The 22,155-nt window shown below is 38.6% G+C and overlaps 1 protein-coding gene and 1 non-coding gene across 6 annotated transcripts in view; one reads left to right on the forward strand and one right to left on the reverse strand.

Moving 5' to 3' along the window:
* Positions 1–22,155, forward strand: part of Grid2 (glutamate ionotropic receptor delta type subunit 2) — a 1,406,062-nt gene that overhangs the window by 1,078,655 nt on the left and 305,252 nt on the right. For all 5 annotated transcript variants that reach the window (XM_041638370.1, XM_041638390.1, XM_041638352.1 and 2 more), the window contains one exon: positions 13,503–13,815. In XM_041638370.1, coding sequence (XP_041494304.1) covers positions 13,503–13,815 — 313 coding nt within the window. The remainder of the gene's footprint in view (positions 1–13,502; positions 13,816–22,155) is intronic.
* On the reverse strand, positions 8,082–8,188 carry LOC121443715. Its single transcript, XR_005973692.1, has one exon. It is a non-coding gene; the product is annotated as a U6 spliceosomal RNA (small nuclear RNA).

Below are 22,155 nucleotides of genomic sequence, written 5' to 3' on the forward strand. Positions count from 1 at the left end.
GATGTGTCCCTCTCCCCCACATCTGCACAGGAAGAGAGGGCTCTAATGGCTCTTGGCATAGATGAGGTTGACAATCCTCAAAACCAGGCTAATCTGCAGGGAGGCACAACAAACAACCTCCTTCTCATCACAGTTTCCGAGGAAGTCCAGTTGGTGGTGGCAGAATGCCCATAATTTCTGAGTTTTAGGAAGAATTAGCATCTGGAAGGAAGCCAGAGGTTTCTGTGTGGAAGGTGAGCACATACATCTCTACATTCTCCCTTGTCTTTTCCAGACCACACAGAATCCTTGAAAATAATCTTTAGTCCCCAATATTTTGTTAGTCACCAAAACAGAATCTGTACCCATTTCTCACCTGCACATGACTGCCGAGCAATGGATGCTGATGGACCTTCTGAAGTGTGATGTAGATTTGCAAACAAAATGTTTTAGAAGAAGGAATAGGACCAGACATTTTAAAGGGAAGAATTCCACATAGATATCTTAAGTCAAACAGTGACTAAGATGTTAATTCTTTATTTTTTATCCATTCTTTCTTTCACAGTTTACTCTCCCTTCTTTCCTCCCAGTCTCTGTCTCTCCCCCACCCCCCTTCTGCCTCTCTATCCACATCTACTCCTCAGGAAAGGGCAGACCACCTATTGATATTGACAAAGCATGGCATATCAAGTTGTAGTAAGACTAAGTACCTTGCCTTGCGTTAGGGCTGGGAAAGATGAAAAAGTATGAGGAATAGGGTCCCAAAAGTCAGTAAAGGAGTCACAAACAGCTCTGTTCCCACTGTTAGGTGTTCCACAAGAAGACCAAGCTATACAAACTGTCACATATATGCAAAGAGCCTATGTCAGTCTGGTGCAGGTTCCCTGGTTGTCTGTTTAGTTTCTGTGGGCCCCTACGACCCTTAGTTTGTGGGTTCTGTTGGAATACTTGAGATGTCCTTGAACCCCCTGACTCCTACAGTCCTTCCTCCATCTTTTCCATAGTAACCCCCAAGCTCCACTTAATGTTTGGCTGTGCATCTCTCCATCTGTTTCTCCTTTTTAAAAAAAAAAAATTATTTATTTATTAAAGATTTCTGTCTCTTCCCCGCCACCGCCCCCCATTCCCCTCCCCCTCCCCCAATTAAGTCCCCTCCCTCCTCAGCCCGAAAAACAATCAGGGTTCCCTGTCCTGTGGGAAGTCCAAGGAACCCCCACCTCCATCCAGGTCTAGTAAGTTGAGCATCCAAACTGCCTAGGCTCCCACAAAGCCAGTGCGTGCAGTAGGATCAGAAACCCATTGCCACTGTTCTTGAATTCTCAGAGAGAGAGCACGAGCAAGGAACTCAGAACCGCAAGGGGTGCATCCATCTGTTTCTTTTAGTTGCTGAATGAAGCCTCTTTGCTAAGTATTGAACAAAGCACTGTAGTAATAAGGGCGGCGGGGCGGCATCCCCAAAACCCCAGCCGCCTGCTCGGCTAGCTTATGCCCCGACATAATTACACGGACACTGTATTCTTTTAATCACTGCTTGGCCCTTTAGCTCTAGCCCTTACAGGCTAATTCTCACATCCCGATCAACCCATCTCTAATAATCTGTGAGCACTGGTCTTACTGGGAAAGGTTCAGCATGTCTAACCTGGCGGCTTGCTTCATCGCGTGCGTCTGCCCGGGAGAGCAGAGCATGGCATCTCTCTGAGGCGTCTGCTCCCGAGAGGAGAGCTGTGGAGTCTCTGAGCTCACTTCCTCTTCCTCCCAGCATTCTGTTCTGTTTCCACCTCCCACCTATCTTCTAACCAATAAAATGGGCCAAGGCAGTTCCTTTATTAGCCAATGACCTTCCTCCATCAAAGCACCTATATATGAGTATAGCAGAATATTGTTAAGCATCATTACATTGACATTTTCCCCTCTAATTGTGTCTGGGTCTACCCTACATTTCTGGGCCATCCAGCCTCTGGGTCCTGGTGTTCTAGGCAGTGTTGGGGGTAGGCACACTCTTATGGCATGGGTCTAAGGCTAGACCAGTCATCGCTTGGCCACTCCCACAATCAGTGTCACCTCTTATACCATAAACTGGACAGACTGTAGATCAAAGGTTGGGTTGGTGTCCCAATTCCTCTACTGGAAGACTTGCCGGGTCACAGGAGATGAGCAGTTGAGGGATTAGTTTTTAAATTAGGCTAAACAGATAATAATGGGCTAACTGAGTTTCCCAGAGTATACCAGATGGAGACCTGAAAGGAGTTCAGACAGTATATGTGGTAAGGGATTTTGCCAATCTGTATGTTAAATGTCTGACATCTGTCCTGGATACCTATAGAGCTTAAACATAATCATAGCAGAGCACATACCCTGTGTGTGGAAGGAAAAGACTAAACATTTCCCTAAATATTTGTTGATAAAAAGGTTTTAACGCTAATGAACACAAAGGATGAGGCAAGATCTCTGAAAGAATAAATGAGATAGAAGCAAATCCCTTAGCGGATTGTCACAGGAACAACTTTCTGAATTTGCAGGTGATATTTAATTGGCACACATTACAAACCTCAAGGAGCAGTTTAATCAGATAAAGGACTCGAATCATTAAGCACATGATGTAATAGATGGCAAGCATCGATAGATGCTGGTAATAAGACTTGAAGCTAAAGACCACAAACTGGGTGCCTGCCAGAGGGTGTGATGCTGTCTAGGGATGGCTCTGGTTTGAAAGACAGCTTACAGGCAAGGACAAGCAAAACCCTGGGAAACTATGTATGGAACTGAAAAGATTTGGTAGGTGAAAGGTTATAAATTAGCAGACTACTGCGTCCGTCAAAGTCAGGGTGATATAAAGACCAGAGCTCAGATGAGAAAACCCTATAACTGGGGATGTATAAATCCTGACATCTGCTGTTGGCTATTGAAATGCCATCCATTAGCTCAGCTTTCATCTGTCTCTGGCCAGGGATCTGGGAGAACTGAATGAATAAGATGACTTCAAGCACATAGAAGAATACACTTGTGAGTGACGATAGTCAACATACATTTTAAAAGACATTCCGACTGTGATGTTTTCTGTGATTCGGGAAACGCAGTTGGAAGATACAGGGTTTAGTATGCTCGGCAATCTTTCCTTAGGGTATAAGCTCGATGAAAGCCACAGCTGACGTGATGGTGGAAATTACAACCATGCAGAAATGTGCCTCCTGTGGAATTGGCACAGAGCATTGTTGCTCAGGAATGTCACTCATGTAATAGAAACTTCATAGCTTCTTTCTTTGGATCTTAAGTATGAAGAGAAACATAAACACTGGCATGGGAAACTTTGAAATATTTCTTCTCTTTACAACAGTCAGTGTACAGACCCCTTCTGAGGAAATTTTGTTAGGTTTTGCACGCCAATTTTCAGAATGAATGTTTGGTACAGAGCCATTTCTTGAATGACAGTTGAGATTAACTCTTCCTTCCATCATGACACTTCTGTCGTCTGTGGTTCTGAGTCTCAGGAATGTTGAGATTTAAGATTTGATCATTCAGCTAGGCAGTGGGGATGCACACCTTTAATCCCATCTCTGTGGAAGCAGAGGCAAGTGATCCCTGTGAGTTCAAGGACAGCCTGGGCTACAGAGCAACTCTCAGGACATCCAGAACTGTTAGACAAAGAAAACAGAAAAACAACTACAACGAATTCAATAATAATAGGCTTTTAGTGTATTTCACACCTTAAATACAAATACAAAATGACCAAGACTGCACTGTGTCAAGGTAGGCAGTGACCCATGCTGACTGCAGAGGCTCCAGATGCACAGTGGTGTCATTTAAGTGGACTGCTCAGATATTTTCTACCTTACCAGATGTGGCGTGTGATGACTGGGGAGTGACCTAAATCACTTGCTTCAATTCACAGACAGCCTCTGGGAGCTCTTTCTCTTCTCACTTATGAGGAATTACATTTTCTTCCTCTGTACAGAATGCAACATACATAGAAGGGACCCAAGAAAATTGTAGTTTTTGAAGTTTTCACTGTAATTAAAACAAAAATCCACTCAATCTCATTCCTTGCTCTTGGTGTAAATTTAATTGAAATGCAGGTGTGCAATGCAATCACTTCAGGCAGAAATTGCTTTTGCACACTCTGTCTGCAAGTAGCTTTGAGATGACCCACCAGAAAACAGAACATATCTGCTAAACAAAGGAGTGATTTCTGATGATCTCTTTCTTGGAGTTGCAGCAGTATCTCTTGACGACTAAAAAATTGATGTTATTCTTTAAGATGCTTGTAATGCTATCACATAATGCCTGAAATACGGTAGTATATAAATAATGTGGAGTATTCTTCTTGCTTACAATTTAGTATGTATTTATTGAGACCCAAAATGTTACTGGAACTCTGAGGAATGTTTAGGATGCAAGACAGAGTTCTTGTTCTCCAAGAATCAAAGCGCAAGGTAGAAAATGGGGAGAAAAAGAAAGGAGGGGGAGGCTACAGCATAAACTTCACATTTTCTTTCTGTGCATCCCATTTCTCATAAACTCAATTGGTCAAGTGGATTTCATTATCATTCACAAGTAGACCACTTGTAAATGTGTTTCATCACTCAAGTCCATCACTTAAACTACAGATTTGCATCACCAAATACTCATTCAGCCTTTCCTATGTTGCGTCTAATGGCAACTTCAAACACTGCATGTTCCAAGCTGAATATACAGTTTTTTCCTCTAAGCTGGTCTGCCTCCAACACTTACCTATTACATCATTACAGTATATGACAAATTCAGTCTTCAAGTTTCTTTATTCAAACTTTATGACTTCTTTGCATTCTCTCCTTTCTTCCGTACCTCACACATGATGCATCAACGATCAGCATTTGACTGCAAATCTTAAATCGCTTGTCCGTACTCTGCCACTGTCAACAATCCATCATTATTTTTTTAAAAAAGACTTCCATTGCCTGATAACCCTGACAACGCCATTGCCTTTTCCTTCAGTGACTATTTTAGACAGAATGGTGTCTGTAAATGTTTCCTATTTTCTCAGTCAGAGTTTAGCCCCCCAGAGATAAATCAAGCGAAGACAAATAATAGTAATAATTCAATGGACACAAATACCAAATAATGAATAGAAGAATGAGTAAATATTGGGGAAATAATTACTATAAAGAGGTAATGTAGAAACTCCAATGCAATAAAGATGATGAAATTTATGAATAACCACAACATGGTCAATCCAACTCATTGTTCACCTCTCCACTCAGGCAGACAATTTGCCTCTCAGAATTTCAGATTTGACCTTGAGTGTTGAATTGTTGTATGACTAGCCCATGTTGAATGGAGTCCCAGATATGTGAGCTTATTTGATCTTAGCATACTAAAGACAAGGTCCTAGCTGACATTTTATTACAGAAAAATCATAAGCCTGTAATTTCTTGCTAAGGGGAAAGACTTTATTCTCTTCCTGCCAAATTTTTATGAAATTTCAGTTTTTTATCAACATATCAATTTCTACCAACTGCAAAGAGTAAGAATTCAAGAAGTTTTCTTTAGAACTATACTGTGGGCAATAATGTGAAACACATGATTATATAAATATTGTTCCGGCTTCTAAAAGTTATTATTATCATTGAGAACAAGAAATAGATATTGTGAGATAAGCATCCTGTGGGAGGTACTGGAAGACAGAGAAAAGGATGACTTGCTGTCAACTGAGGGAATGGGTGTATTAACCAGGTAAAAGACATTTAAAATTGGACACATGTATTTTTCAGTATGTGAATTTAGGCTAGAAGAGAAAAACTGATATGAACACTAGTGAAAATTAAACTCTTCTGAGGTCTTTAAATGACATAGTATGTTAGAACAGGCATGATGCATGCTGAAGGGAGCTGGAAGCCTGAAAGTCATATTCTTGAGACTGAATGCTTCAGGTAGATTAAGAACACCAAAAAAAAGCAAGTAGTACTAATGTTCTTGTTACTATCATGGTTTCACAGACAGAACATGTATTGAAAAAACAAAAAAAAAATTGATATTTAGATGTGTAGGTACGCTAACGTTACCAAATGTCTATTGATCATAATAAGCACATGGAAAGTGAAATATTCTAAAAATGCTTCAAGGAGAAAATGATTAAATCAATCAGAGCACCTTCATAATCAACAGATACCTTTTGAATATTTATGTGCTATCCTTCTACATGATGAAAGATTAAGAATAAAAACAGTGAATGCTTAAAACTCAGCCATCTTTACAAAGACCAGAGTCTGGTATTGACCATATTTTTGTTGCTCACATAGACCATATTTATGGAAGAAAGGGAAAAAGGCATACATACGTATGTATATATAAAAGTAGAAGTCTGCAGGAACTTGTATTACTTAGATTGATCTTAAAGCAATAATTCCATGTGAAGAAATGCAATGAAAGACTACTGCTGTCCTTCAGTATGAGTTTTATCCTTAATTTGTGAATGACTGCCAGATAGCCTGCCCAAAACATGCATTCCCCAGCAAGCCTCTAGGCCATTTTATTCATAAAGAGACTCTTTCTCATTTTGATCCTCCTCTTTTTTTTTTTTTTTTTCCTGTCTGGAATGTCAGTAAATGACTGGATCTCATGCAACAATCTTACAGTGAGAGTTTGAATCTATATGATGAAAGAAAACTGTTCACCCGCAGTTCTGCAGCAGTAAGCTACTGTCTGGGTAGAGACAGAAAGGCTAGTGGGCATTACACTGTCATGGAGATGGCCTACCTTGGTGGGCACCTCCTGATTCTTCTTTGTAACATTAGGTAAATGACTTAATCTGATTCACTTTTGTTACTTGCAAGATTGAGGCATTAATAGTGTAACCCTTATAGTGTTTGTGATGGTAAATTGAAATGATAATTGAAAACTGGTAGTGAGTACTATGTAAGTGTTAAATGATACTAATAGCTGCATTAACAAGATAGGACCTATTTATCCGCAGCACTTCAAAATTAAGCTAATTGCCTTCCCATGTACTAACTTTAACCGTATTAATTCTGTACTTTCAATGAGTTCACAAATGCCTTGCATATAAATGTGAGAGGAAATATATTTTAATATTATTAAACAGGACTTAGTGTCAGAATAAAAATTACTTTAACAACACTTCCATTGGTTCAGCCTAGAAATTTATTCATTCCAGAAATATATTTGAAAATTAATGCTAAGTATGTTAAGCATTTTAATTTAAAATTAATCTGTAACAATGTGATATTAAACATGTCTATTTGTCTTTCAAATAACTACATAAAATCCTGACTTTGAGAAAATTAATAACAGGATTCATTCCATAATTTGACCCATTTCCTCCATTATGTGACTTTCTTTTTTTTTTTATTGCGAAAAGAAGAAAAAAAAACATAAACAAAAAACAAGTTTCCACCTCCTCCCAGCCTCCCATTTCCCTTCCCCTCCTCCCACAATTCTCCCCCTCCTCCCACCCTTCTTCCCCTCCTCCCACCCTTCTCCCCCTCCCCCCACTCCTCTCCCCCTCCCTCTCCAGTCCACAGAGCAGTCCTGGTTCCCTGCCCTGTGTTAAGTCCTAGGTCCTCCCCCCTCCGTCAATATCTAGGAAGGTGAACATCCAAACTGGCTAGGCTCCCACAAAGCCAGCACATTAAGTAGGATCAAAACCCCCTGCCATTGTCCTTGGTGTCTCATCAGCCCTCATTGTTCGCCATGTTCAGAGAGTCCGGTTTTATCCCATGCTTTTTCGGTCACAGTCCAGCTGGCCTTGGTGAGCTCCCCGTAGATCAGCTCCACTGTCTCAGTGGGTGGATGCACGCCTCGTGGTCCCGAATTCTTTGCTCATGTTCTCCCTCCTTCTGCTCCTCCTTGGGACCTTGGGAGCTCAGTCCAGTGCTCCTGTGTGGGTCTCTGTCTCTATCTCTATCCATCACCAGATGAAGATTCTATGATGATATGCAAGATATTCGTCAGTATTGCTCTAGGATAGGGTCATTTCAGGTTCCCAATCCTCAGCTGCCCAAGGAACTAACTGGGAACCTCATCTTGGGCACTAGGGAGCCCCTCTAGGGTCAAGTCTCTTGCCCACCCTAAAGTGGCTCCCTTAACTAAGAATTGTGGTTCCGTGCAAAAATATGGAACGCTTCACGAATTTGCGTGTCATCCTTGCGCAGGGGCCATGCTAATCTTCTCTGTATCGTTCCAATTTTAGTATATGTGCTGCCGAAGCGAGCACCATTATGTGCCTTTCTAAGTTCATGTAGGTAATGATTCACAGCCTATATTCTTTGGAAAGGTATATTGGAAGTTGAAATCTGATTAACAGTATTGTTACACACATATATTACTTAGCATCAATCATGTAATAAGATTATAATAAATAATTTTACATAATAAATTCAAAATGAAGTCTCCTCTTGTACTACTCCCCTGGCTACAAAATGACTAACCTGAAAGGGTCCAAGAATGAGCACCGGCCCAGTCACACATCAAGCGGCAAATATGTTTGTCCCTTCCCTCCCCTCTTCTTTCTTCATAACTCCCTCTCTCCCCAAGCGGTTGTTTCCAGCTGGTTGCTGCTGCCTTTTGTGTGGTCCCCCTTCCCCCAGAGCAGGGAATCAGGGTGAGAAAATGGAGAGGCAGTGACACAGTCTCTGAGAAATTCCAATACAGCAGCTCTTTATTATAAAAAGATTGGGAGCATTTACGAGGTTAGGGAAATTAAGCTGCCACAGCAACGTTTGGGGGGAAGCAGTAAGATTGAAACTTGTAACTGGCTGTTTGGAAGAGTTCAAATTCCTTATCAGGATAAGTGGTGTCTGGGGAAGTGCATGTATTCCTTTCAGGTAATAAATGAGTTTCTATAAATTTCATTTATGAAAGAGAAGAATGTTCTATGATTTGAATCTGGCATTTTCCAAATTTTACGGGATATGTGTTCATTTTATAGAGAAATGAGTATGATTTTATTCTCAGATAAAATAACAGATATGCTGTAGATGGTAGAAATAGTTAATTATCTTCTTTTTGTACTGTTAACTATTCATAAGAGGATGTATATCTGATTACTCACTGATTTTCAGTTCAATAATGCCTGTTTCAGAGTACCTAAAAACTGTGTGAGAACCTGATTGGATAATAATATATAAAGAATATTGGTAGTTGATTGAAAAGTACACCTACATTTTTGGGTAATGAAGTGTCATGGTGGAGGCAGCTGAAGAGGTATTTGGTTGTAGTGATGGCACCTGTGAGAGATACATCCTTCCTGCTGTGACAGAAGAATGAAGGCCCTGCTTTCTAAACTCTCAAAAGCTGATATAAGGGAGGACAGATAAACACTTTAAACATTGAAGACATGTGAAGGACATAAATGAACTAAAGTGTCAATACAAGCCTTCACAGCCAATTGAAAAGGACTTAGGAGAAACTTTTGTTTTTATGGGCTCTAAATCAAAGGTACTTGCAAATCATATTTGATCGGTAGCCTAATATCCTACCAAATAGAGTTATCTGGACTCCAGATTTATCCATGTGCATATGGATGCACATGCAGTATGTGAATGCTTACGCATGTATTTTCATGGAGACCAGAACTTAAGGTGTAACTTCTAGGGAGTTTTATGTCCTTGTTTTATAGAACAATCCATTCACTGGCCTAGAGCTCACCAAATAGCTCAAACTGGATATACAACAAGACCAAGGAATCTGCATGTCTCCACTTAGCAGGCTCGGACTCTAATTACACAGTTCCTTGCCTGTGTTTTGTTTGTCTGCTTTCTTTGTTTCTCATGAGTTCTGATGACTAAACTCAAGTTCTCTAGCTTCTGTTTCAAGGACTTTTATAACTGAGGTATATCTCTAGCTCCTGCAATGTCACTTTGAAAAATTGAAATATCAAAACATACATGTAGAACATAGGATATGTTTCTTGATGTCAAGTAAGCCCTGACTACATGCCAGTTATTCATGTTTGCAGAATCACATTGAAGAACAAACTAGTTGATGACTTTTTGCTGTGAGAATTTACATCTGATTAAGTTTGGAAGAAATGGTTTTCAAAGTCTCCAAATTTTAATCTTCTAAAATTCTCAGTTGAGTTTCTTTTTAGTCATTCCCCATGTTCTGTATGCTGCTCATCATCCAATTTTCATGACTTGAAAGAATGTAAACTCTTGAATCTCCTTTCAAAAAAAGTGCTTTAACTATGTAATTAATTAGGATAGTTTTGAGAATATATTTGTTTATAATATAACTTTAATGCTATTCTTAATCAAAATTTGGGTAATCATTTAATATTAAATGTTAGCCATAATAACATTTCATCATACGTTAAATCTACTAAAAGAGATGCTAAGTGATGATAGAAAAACTATAAAAACATAAATACTGGCAAACCAAGAAACACATTTCAAATATCTGATTAATTATTCAAGACACTAGTCATTTATCATTGCTATAAAACCCTGTCAAATTTTAGTTTGTCTTTTTCTTTTGATTCTTTAAAATACTCTTCTAACTTGATGAGATACTACATGCCTGTAAGCCTAACATTTAACATCCAACACTTGACAGAGAGAGGAAAAAGAGTTTTTTGTTTCTCTGGGGTACATTGTTGGACTTTCTGAAAAAGATAAGGAGGAGAAAAAGTAAAGGTTAAACTCCTGTTAACTGGGAATGTTGACAAACAAAAGGATTATAGAAAAGTCAAAGAATAGGTAGTAGGCACCAGGAGTGTGTGTATGTGTGTTTGTATGTGTGTTTGTGTGTGTGTGTGTGTGTGTGTGTATGTATGAGCATATGTGTATTCACATTTCTTCCTGTCTGAAGCTGTATTCTAATAGAGGAGTCACATGTTAATAAAACTCATGCAAATATGTGAAAATTATAACTTTTCTAACTAGTTACAAAAGGTCAGGTGTGTAGGCAACTGTTAGTGTAAATACAATTACTGTCCTAATCAAAGAGACATGGAAATCTTGTCTTACAAGGAGCCCAAATGTGGTTTCTCTTGAATCAGTTCCAGGGAGGTAGTTCAGACTATGGAATCAGCATGAGATGTGGAACTGGAAGTCAGTGCTAATTCCAATATTATATTTCCCATGCTCTCTATATGACACCATAGATATCATCTTCTGAGAGGCACTGGATCGTGTGGAAAGACCAAAGGTTTCATATTGATGAATATCTGAAAAACCATTGTATAAAGTAGATAAATGAGGTGACTACCTTGACACATAAAGAAAGTTAAGACTTAGTAAAGACTGAATTATTGTCACTGATCATTTCTGATTCTGTTTCTAGATATTTAGAATCTTTAAAACTTTCATTCTGAATAAGTGGGGTTTTTTGAGTTTTTTCTGTATAGTGTAGCATTTATAAATATAAGGAACAATGGCAGTTATCCACTGGACATGTGCTGTACCACTGAATCTGAAAAGGGGAATGAGAAACTCCTTAGAAAAGTGAATCAAGAGATCATCCACCCACTGAGACAGTGGAGCTGATCTACGGGGAGCTCACCAAGGCCAGCTGGACTGTGACCGAAAAAGCATGGGATAAAACCGGACTCTCATGGGATAAAAACATGGCGAACAATGAGGGCTGATGAGACACCAAGGACAATGGCAGGGGGTTTTGATCCTACTTAATGTGCTGGCTTTGTGGGAGCCTAGCCAGTTTGGATGTTCACCTTCCTAGATATGGACGGAGGGGGGAGGACCTAGGACTTACCACAGGGCAGGGAACCAGGACTGCTCTGTGGACTGGAGAGGGAGGGGGGGGGGGAGAGGAGTGGGGGGAGGGGGAGAAGGGTGGGAGGAGGGGGAGAAGGGTGGGAGGAGGGGAAGGGAAATGGGAGGCTGGGAGGAGGTGGAAACTTGTTTTTTTTTTTTTTGTTTATGTTTTTTTTCTTCTTTTCGCAATAAAAAAAAATTAAAAAAAAATAAAATAAAAAAAAATAAAAATTAAGGAAGGAAAAAAAAAAGAAAAGTGAATCAAAATTTAGAAATAGTTAAGTAAGCTGTGTGTGTGTGTGTGTGTGTGTGTGTGTGTGTGTGTAGATGTGTCAGTTGAAATGGAAATGTCATCATAATTATTATTTGCCTTCCTGGGGAGGGTGAACATTCTCCCAAGCATAGAATACACAAGTGATGAAATTCCATGAAAATTTAGAAATTTTCTATATATCCAATCTGTACAAGCTATTTCCATATTTATTAACATTTGAGTCATACAAAATAATCTCATATATAAATAGATTAAAAATCCATAGAGACTCATATTTAATATATTTAGATGTGTTCATTATACATCAGTGTTGGGCCAGCATGATGGACCAACAGGAAAAGGTGCTTGTCCCTAAGTCTAATGACCTCAGTTTGATTCATGCAGTCATACATGGTGGAAAGTGTGAAATGATTCCAACAAGTTCTTTTACCTTTGACCTTTACATGCATCTGATAGTAAACACACACACACACATCTATGTACACAACCATTACTTTACCTAGAATATGTTAAGAGCTTTATTCTTTCAGAAAATTGATTTATTGAAGTTGCTTATAATTCTGTGACATCTTACTTTTCTTCTCTCCCTCTTTTTCTCAGTGCCTAAAAGCTATAAACGAATTTCTGTCTCCTTGCATAAAACAATAAAAAAGAAAGAAACACAGCTAGAAAATGTTCAACATATATTTTATTGGTATTTATATTCGTCTGGAGAGGGCTTCCTACTGTTTTAATCGCTGCCACCGATCATTATTTTCAACAAGATGCTTATTTATTTAAGTATGCACTCTCATACCCCAGAACTTGAGTGTGAAGTCATTTGCTTATTCAGTGCTCTACTGCAGTTCTGTAATGTGTCTTAGATAAGTAGGATAGTATGTGTTGCTGTGATGGCTATCACTGAGACCTAAGGGAACACACTGAGAAGGGGAATCATGATTTCAAAAAGTATCTGTCTCCATGGTTATTAATTATTTATTGACAACCCCTAAAGAGTATATAGCAAAAGCATGGTGTAGACTTTGGATATATAATGTTACAAATCAGCCCTTACAAGTTTAGAGCCCAAAATATAATTTTTACGCATAGAAATTGAAACAAAAGATCATGTCAATTCAAGTTTTAAGGAACCTGCCTTGATGTTAAGAAACTGTGAATGACTTGGAAACATTTCGCTAGGAATCTTTGGATAAGTTTTGCTTTGCTAGTGTGCTGATGATGGCTTTGATAAAATGAATTAAGGAAAACAACATACAATTTATTGAGGAGTATCTGTGTCTGAGGCATTCCTGACTGATTCTACATACACTGGCAATATGAACTAGGTAATTTGTTTGACTCCAGTGGGGCACTATATGCAATAATATATGCAAAATTCGCATAAGCTTGTCTCTAAGGAGTCTCTAGTATTTTCAGTTTATATAAAGAGACTTAAGATGATGCCCGAGGCATCATTTTTTCTCCCTCAAGGCAAACTGAAATGGCACAAACCAAATTGTTTTCACTCTATTAATGTATTCTTCTCTCCTTCAATTTCTCAGAGAGCTGACATCGGGATTTCTGCTTTAACCATTACTCCAGATAGAGAGAATGTTGTGGATTTTACAACACGTTACATGGACTACTCAGTGGGGGTCTTACTTCGAAGAGCAGAAAAAACAGTGGATATGTTTGCCTGTCTTGCACCATTTGATCTATCTCTGTGGGCCTGCATTGCTGGCACGGTTCTTCTTGTGGGACTACTGGTCTACCTCTTGAACTGGCTTAATCCCCCACGATTGCAAATGGGATCAATGACATCTACTACACTCTACAACTCCATGTGGTTTGTGTATGGATCCTTTGTTCAGCAAGGTAAGGAGAAAGGGTGCATTTTCCTGTTATGAAGGAAGGGAAATGATGTTTCGAATATTCAGTAAAATGATTTTGTATATAGCATCACTAAAAGCTCTTATGAATCCTCACAGCAGTGCTCAGAAGATAACATTTCCTACTGTCTTTTGGTAGATCTTAGGCATAGCAGGCTTCCAGCAATAATGGCTTCTTGTCTTTTGATGTAAATTCAGTTTCATCAGCAAAGGCATCGCTGAATGCCAGTGGTAAGATTTGCAGGGTACTTCAAGGTCAGTTTTTCCTCTCAAGGTCTGACTTCCTAAGAAATATCTTTACTGGCATGAAACTACGTACAACAAGAAAAAATACTATTCAAGTATTTACATGTATAAGAGAAGTTAGGATGTGTTCTTTGTTCAAATGTATTTTCTTTCTTCCAAATATTCATTATTAGTACAAAGAAATTGCTTAATATAAACCAATAATGATTAATGGTTTCTTTTAATATATAACCTTTAGCAATATAAGTTACCTTACAACTTTATTATTTCCAGAAGAATGTCTTTAATTTGTCAACCATATCCAGTCTACCCTCTTTTTGTACAAATCTCTGATTATCTATATGATTCCCCTGATTCAGAACAGTATGACTTTTGCATGATCTCTTTGAGTCTACTGCTAATGTAGAAATTTGAAGAACAAGTATTGACAATCAGGGAGATTCAACACAGGTACTGAACACAAGAAAGACATGTGATAACTAACTTAAAACTAAGTAGAGAGTAAGTACACAGAGCCATGGACAATCAAGAATTTGGTGGTATTGATTAAATAGTACCAGTGAAACTTGAGTGACCACATAGTAGTTGATAGTGAAGAAAAGAAAAAGACAAAATAAATCTTTTCTGTGGTAGCTGGCAGTAGCCATTAGAATGATTCAAATGAAAAATCAGAAGTGTAGTGGCATACATACCCTGAATATTGTAATGAGCTGGTTTTGTTTAGTTGTGTTAATATTGCTGAAGAAAATAAAATTAAAGCAAACCTTATTTTTGAAGCAAAGGCTTGTCTTTGTTCTCTAGTATCTTAAGCCGCTCCTGACAACTTAGTTCAGAAGTTGTTTCCACTTACATGTTGGCTGCCATGGATTATTGCAGATATTGGTTGTCAGTGGAGGCCTATAATCCTCAGCTTCTCTTTGTAAGCCTTTCTACACTTGTCTCTGCCTGGGGCATTTGGTTCTTCTCACAACATCTTGGTTGATTTCCCCATAGGAAGCATAACACAAAGTAGAGAATTCTGCAGTCTCTCTTGTTGAGTTCTTCCTTCAGTTCCTATTTCTCAAACAGGATTGACATAGAATCTTTTGTGGGAATTGAATTATTAAAATAATGGTGATTTTAAATAGACAAAATAAAAAAATAAATCTGGCATAGCAATGGATAGGTTATTGGCAAGGCAACAGATGAAACAGTGAAAGTTAGAATAACCAGGAAAAAATACGAGGGTAATTAAGAGTGAAATGAAGAATTAGAGGATGAAGTTTGATCAGAAGAAAATAGAAATTGTGTTTTTTTTTTTTGTTTTTGTTTTTTTTTTGTTTTTTTGTTTTTTTGTTTTTTTTGTGGTTTCTCGAGACAGGGTTTCTCTGTGGTTTTGGAGCCTGTCCTGGAACTAGCTCTTGTAGACCAGGCTGGTCTCGAACTCACAGAGATCCGCCTGCCTTTGCCTCCCAAGTGCTGGGATTAAAGGCGTGCGCCACCCCCCCCCCCCAGCAAAAATAGAAGTCTTGATGAGATTACGAACAACAGTGGAAATATCAGTACAAGTAGCTTTTATGGCTAATCATAAAACTGGACACCTGAAACAGATTTTTAAATAATAAATAGCAGAGAAATAGTCACCACTATATATATTCACATTTCTAAAGTTAAAAGATGGTGAAAGACTCTAAAACGGATTGAAAAAGATGAAATAAACCTTCTGTAACAGCTTATAGATTCAATTGGAAAAAATGTAAATGAGCTACATATCAAAGTTAGTTGTCAATACTGAAGAAGAATGGCTAAGCTGATAACAGGCATGTATAGCATCAAAAAATAGAGAGGTCACATAACTGGATGTAGCTAACCTGTTTCATCTCACTTCCTCCTTTTCCATTAGTGTTGTCTGTTCATAATTTCACCAACCATGGAACATGCCAGTAACTCACAATCTGTACTGTTCCCCCTTGTTTTTCTGCATATTTACTGTATTTACTCTCTGGATGGGCAGTACATAACAGAAAGTCCACTATGACAAATACATTTGAAGTATTTTATATAAACCCTAAACTTTTTTTCCAGCCACCTAGACATACAGAGAAATCTTACCTACTCCCTGATTTCTTCATCTTTTTCTGCCTCCTGCTCACCAATTCTGACAATTATTCCTCATAAATATTATAAAAGTAAAAGGTTTTTATTTGGCATAGAGAGATTGTACTTCCTGAAGCATAGACACCTTATAGCAGCTCTTTATTTTTCTTACTTTCCCATGAAATTAACTGATACACACAACCACATGCACACATCAGTTAAGTTTATATAAATCTGACCACAGTATTTCCCCTCTTTACATGCTTCCTTAACTTCTCAATAACCTCTGCATACAGATCTGAGCTCTTTATATTCTGGCTAATATTCCAGCACCTGAGTGGCCATCCAGGAATCCGTTCTTATCTATTGACATTGAAACATCATAGCAAATTGATAGTTACTCTAAAACATTTAATCCCTTTAGCTGAGGTGATCCTGGTTGCGTCTTCTCTGCTTTTGTTGCTCTTTTACTAAACCCTGAAGTACTTATGTTATCCTGCCCAGTCTTCCCTTCTATCCTGTTCTCTAACTTGGCAAGCTCCTGCTCACCATCAAGTCTTGAATTTGTGTTCCCTCTTTCAAGAAACTGTTTCAGGCTAAACTACCATCTTGCATGCTTTTTAAGACAGATGCAAAGAAAATATCTTTTTTTATTTATCATCATGTATTTCCTTTGCTTTTAAATAAAAGATTACTATAAAAGTTGTAAATGAATAAAAACAACATGCACCCAAATTAACCAGACCCAAAGGATATACAATGAACTCATGGACAATTTTAAAAAATGCATTTTAAAATAAATTATTGTTTTAAGTGAAGAATAATACTCTATTTAATTTCTTAGTCTTTTTGCCCACAATTCAGTGTCTTTTACATATGAAGAGGTTAATAAATATGTACTGAAAAGTCAATGGATGAAGAAAAGCTAAGTATTTGAATGATGAAGCACAGAGTTAACAGCAATTCTGTACTATTAAGTTTGCAATCTAGAAATGAAACTCACTGAAATTATCCCAATGACACAAAGTGATCAAGCCAAAGAAGTTTTGTGTACTTTGGATAACATAAACACTACTGAGTTTATTTTGATAAAAAAAAAATGGAGATTTATAAATAAGATCTACTATGTTGTAGAATTATTTTTGAGAATATTGACCAGTGTATGCATTGGTTTTCTGAATTCTTTCTTCAAAGGACAAAAATTCAAGTTAAGTTTTGGAGCAAAAGCTACCTGGATGGTAATCATGACTTCCTAGTTCTATAACTGATGTGGGATTTCCCTCTGTGTGCTGTGATTATCATTAATGAATAAAGAAACTGCTTTGGACCTATAGCAGGGCAGAACTTAGGTAGGTATGAAGACAGAACTGAATGCTGGGAGAAAGAAGGGCTGAGTCAGAGAGAAGCCATGGAGCTGTCGGACACAGACTTTAGGAACTTTAGTTGGTAAGCCACAGCCAAGTGGCGATACACAGATTAATAGAAATGGGTTAAATTAATATAAGAGATGGCCAATAAGAAGTTATAGCTAATGGGCCAAGCAGTGATTTAATACAGTTTCTGTGTGATTATTTTGGGTCTAAACTAGCCAGGCAGCCAGGAACCAATAAGCGACCTCCCTCTAACATATAACAACAGTTGCATAAATGCTAAGCATGTTTCTGTTGCAACTTCTTTGTTAAATGTTTCTCACAGTCTGCTGGTTGATGGTAAATTTACACAAATTCATCATGAAGGAAATGCTGTATTGTGTGTAATTAGCCAACTTTCCTTTGAGAAGCTATTGTCTGTTCACTGGCTAACAATGAAAAGGTGAAGTCATTAAAAGATACTGAGGGCATTGTTATGCTCTTATTAAAAGTAAATTAAGGGCCTGTAAAGTCTTTAAAAAGAGAGTCAATGAGAAGCACAGCCTATGAATAAACAGTGGATTTGGAGTTAGTGATAGTTTCTAATGAAAATACAGTCTCCTCAGAGGAAGCACAGCTGTGATTTCAAAATTCAATATTTATTGAGACACTATTCTAGACTGAAAAGGGATGAACAGATATTTCATGCTTTAGATAGTGTTCAGAAAACGAATTCATAAAGAGCTAAAACCAGAATTGTGTTAAATATATCCGAGTTGTTTACTACGTCTTATTTAAAAAAAAAACTGATTTCACAACATTCTGGAAAAACAGCTTTAGGAATTCAACTGTGCAAAAGCAATATGGTCTATTACAGAGATAAACTCAGTACATCTGTGTGGCTAGAACATTAGGGCTTGTGAATTAGGTTGTTAAATGCAAGAATGAGAGACCAATTTGGTATGTTTTGTTGTCATTTGCTCATCCTTCAGCATCACATCTACATGTCTGTCCTTGAAGTTAGCCTATGATAAACCTTAGAGTTGGAGTTTCAAAGATCCTCTGACATGTTCACTGGCAGTGATTCTAATGCCATCAAAGCTTAATTGACTTGCTCACAGATGTAATTCCATTTAATTTGTTTGTTGTTCGTAAACAAAATTTAAAGGGAAATCTAAATTTGTTCTTCTATGATTTTATCTGATTCTAAGAACGATAAATGCTTATAGCTGTGCGTAGATCTAGCATCTAGCTTCCTTTACATAGCAACAGTGACCCAGGAATAGTAGGACCAGGAAGAAGAACAGGCAGCATGTTCAATATATTTTTCCCATACCAATCTAGGTATTTGAATATGCTGATAAATAAGAAACAAAACTAATATTTGTTTTTATTTATTCTTTGTGAATTTCATACAATATATACTTCTCATATTCTTTCTCATTCTACAACTTCTCCTAGATACACTGCCGAACATGTATACAACTTCATGTTTCTCTTTGTTATTTATTCTCCTCTTTTTTATTTCTCTATAAATAATACCAATCAAAATTCCCACTTTCTCCCCTTCTCCCACCTCCCTCCTGCTCCCCCACACACCCTCTCCCCTCCCCCTCCAAGCCAAAAAGAGGCAAGGCACCCTGCCCTGTGGGAAGTCCAAGCCCCCCCACCTACATCCAGTCTTAGGAAGGTGTGCATCCAAAGAGAATAGGATCCCAAAAAGCCAGTACATGCAGTAGAGACAAATCTCAGTGCCATTATCATTGGCCCCTCAGTCTGCCCCAAGTGTCAACAACATTCAGAGGGTCCACTTTGATCCCTTGCTAGTTCATTCCCAGAACAGCTGGAGTTGGTAAGCTCCCACCAGCCCAGGCACACTGTCTCAGTGGGTGAACAAACCCCTTAGATTTTTTTAAAAGACACTGCAAACCATGGAGTCAAATTTCTTACTGAACATGGGGCCTGCCCTGGAGTGGGGCTAATATTCCCAGTGTTACTCCAGTGAAGAAAACTGATTTTTCTCCTCTCGGTCACTATTATTTGTAAAGAGCTTCTCCACTAGGGGTGGAATGCTATGACCTCTTCCCCCTCTATTCCTGAATTCTCTATATTTCTACTTGTCTGAGTCTCTGTGAGTTCATATGTACATCTTTCCTGTTGTATCTGAAAAATGCTGTTTCCTTAAAATCCTCAACGGTCCCTGGCTCTTCAAATCTTCCCAAACCCTCTTCCCCCACAGGACCCTGAACCTTTAAGGCAGTGGTTCACAACCTATAGATTGTGACTACTTTTGGGGTTGAATGACCCTTTCATATGGGTTGTGTTAAACCATCCTGTATATGAGACATTTACATTATAGCTCATAAATAGCAGTAACAAAATTATATCCATGAAGTAACAATGAAAATAATTTTTTGGTTGGGGATTACCACAACATGAGAAACTGTATTAAAGGGTCACAACATTATGAAGGTTGAGAACCACTGCTTTAAGAGAAGGGATGAGAGACATCCTATTCATGGCTAAGAATTCCCAAGTCTCTCTCACTCTCTGCATGTTGAAGGACATAATATTTGTAAGCGTGTCCTATGTCATGTCAATGCTTCTTAATAGATCGGTATCCAGAAAAACTACCTCCAATTATAGGGTCAGATAAAGTTATTGAAAACAGAAAAAAGGAAAACCCTTTTATTTGTTTTAAAGATCAAACAGGTCTACAAATACTAGCACTGAGTAGAAAAGGGGCCTTTAGGAATGGGCAGAATACTAAAAGATAACCCCATTCTTCTACATAAGAGTTAACATGAAAAGAGATCACACTGGCTTTTAAATCTCAGGATAATTCTTGAAGGCAATAAAGATCTTCCCACTGCCAACTAGATTTCACTGTTACAGAGAATCACGGTTATATTATTTCCACAAAAGAGCCAATCTTCTCTACTGAGTCAAAAATCAGAAGAGACTTAATGACTGAACCTCCGTGCCTTTAAGATTTTAGAGGGCAGCCGGGCGGTGGTGGCGCAGGCCTTTAATCCCAGCACTCGGGAGGCAGAGGCAGGCGGATCTCTGTGAGTTCGAGGCCAGCCTGGTCTACAGAGCTAGTTCCAGGACAGGCTCAAAACCACAGAGAAACCCTGTCTCGAAAAAAAAAAAAAAGATTTTAGAGGGCATAACTCAGAAGAACCCTATTTTAATAAGGTAGTGCTCAAACATGAAATCCCAAAGGACTAGGGTCTTAGAATGCAATAGTTAAGTCATTATTTTGTGAGGGTATCTGAAAGTTCACATTCAGTTTAACAGAAATGATGTTGGCTAGCTCAGTTGCTTACTGACAGTAATAAGCACAGGGAGACTGGAAATAATTCCCAGTGACAGTTAGCTGGGCTATAAAGACAGATTTCTCCACACATTCTATTCATACAGGGAGTAACTGAAAAGGCTATCTGTAATTTTTATTTATGTTCAAACAGCATCTCTGCTGTTGCTAATTATGGTTGACAGCCCTTAGCCAAGGGATCGTCAAGCATTCTGGGAGCAGCCGTAGCCATTCCATGTGCCTTTAGAACATGAGAGTGTGCTCATGGTCATTCTAGTAACAACAGAGTTTTCTGGCTCTAAAGCAAATTTACAAGTCTTTCTGCTGAAAAAGAGAGTTCGGGATATAAGGATGTTGACTGGAGAACTGCAAGGGTGAGATGTGATACATTAGATTAGCTCCCCAGTGGCCTTAATGAGCTAAGCAATGATAGTATGAATCACAAGCAAGCAATACGCTCTTGAACTTGGTTTCTGTTCTTGCCAGCCCTTCTGATTAAGGCAGAAAATGCTTCCCATGCTGAACTTACTTTCTAACAGATAAAAGTCATCAAAATGAATAAAGCACAACTCACATTTTGCTTATGGAGTATGGGTGGATACAAATTTTCTGACTCCTACAAACTCCATATAAAGATATTCCATAATGAAATGTGCTGTTACCGTTGAACAAGACATAGCAGTAGCTTCTTGTGAAGATATTTAACTGATTGAAAGATAATTTTTTAATTTATTTATTTATTAAATATTTCTGTCTCTTCCCCGCCACCGCCTCCCATTTCCCTCCCCCTACCCCAATTAAGTCCCCCGCCCCAGCCCGAAGAGCAATCAGGGTTCCCTGCCCTGTGTGAAGTCCAAGGACCACCCACCTCGATCCAGGTCTAGTAAGTTGAGCATCCAAACTGCCTAGGCTCCCACAAAGCCAGTACGTGCAGTAGGATCAGAAACCCATTGCCATTGTTCTTGAGATCTCAGTAGTCCTCATTGTCCGCTATGTTCAGAGAGTCCGGTTTTATCCCAGGCTTTTTCAGACCCAGGCCAGCTGGCCTTGGTGAGTTTCCAATAGAACATTCCTATTGTCTCAGTGTGTGGGTGCACCCCTCACGGTCCTGAGTTCCTTGCTCGTGCTCTCTCTCCTTCTGCTCCTGATTTGGACCTTGAGATTTCAGTCCGGTGCTCCAATGTGGGTCTCTGTCTCTGTCTCCTTTCATCGCCTGATGAAGGTTAATATTCAGGAGGATGCCTATATGTTTTTCTTTGGGTTCTCCTTATTTAGCTTCTCTAGGATCACTAATTATAGGCTCAATGTCCTTTGTTTATGGCTAGAAACCAAATATGAG

This window comes from Microtus oregoni, unplaced genomic scaffold, assembly GCF_018167655.1.
Source record: "Microtus oregoni isolate MIOR12 unplaced genomic scaffold, Mior012 000002F_ref0000024, whole genome shotgun sequence".
Classification (NCBI taxonomy): domain Eukaryota; kingdom Metazoa; phylum Chordata; class Mammalia; order Rodentia; family Cricetidae; genus Microtus; species Microtus oregoni.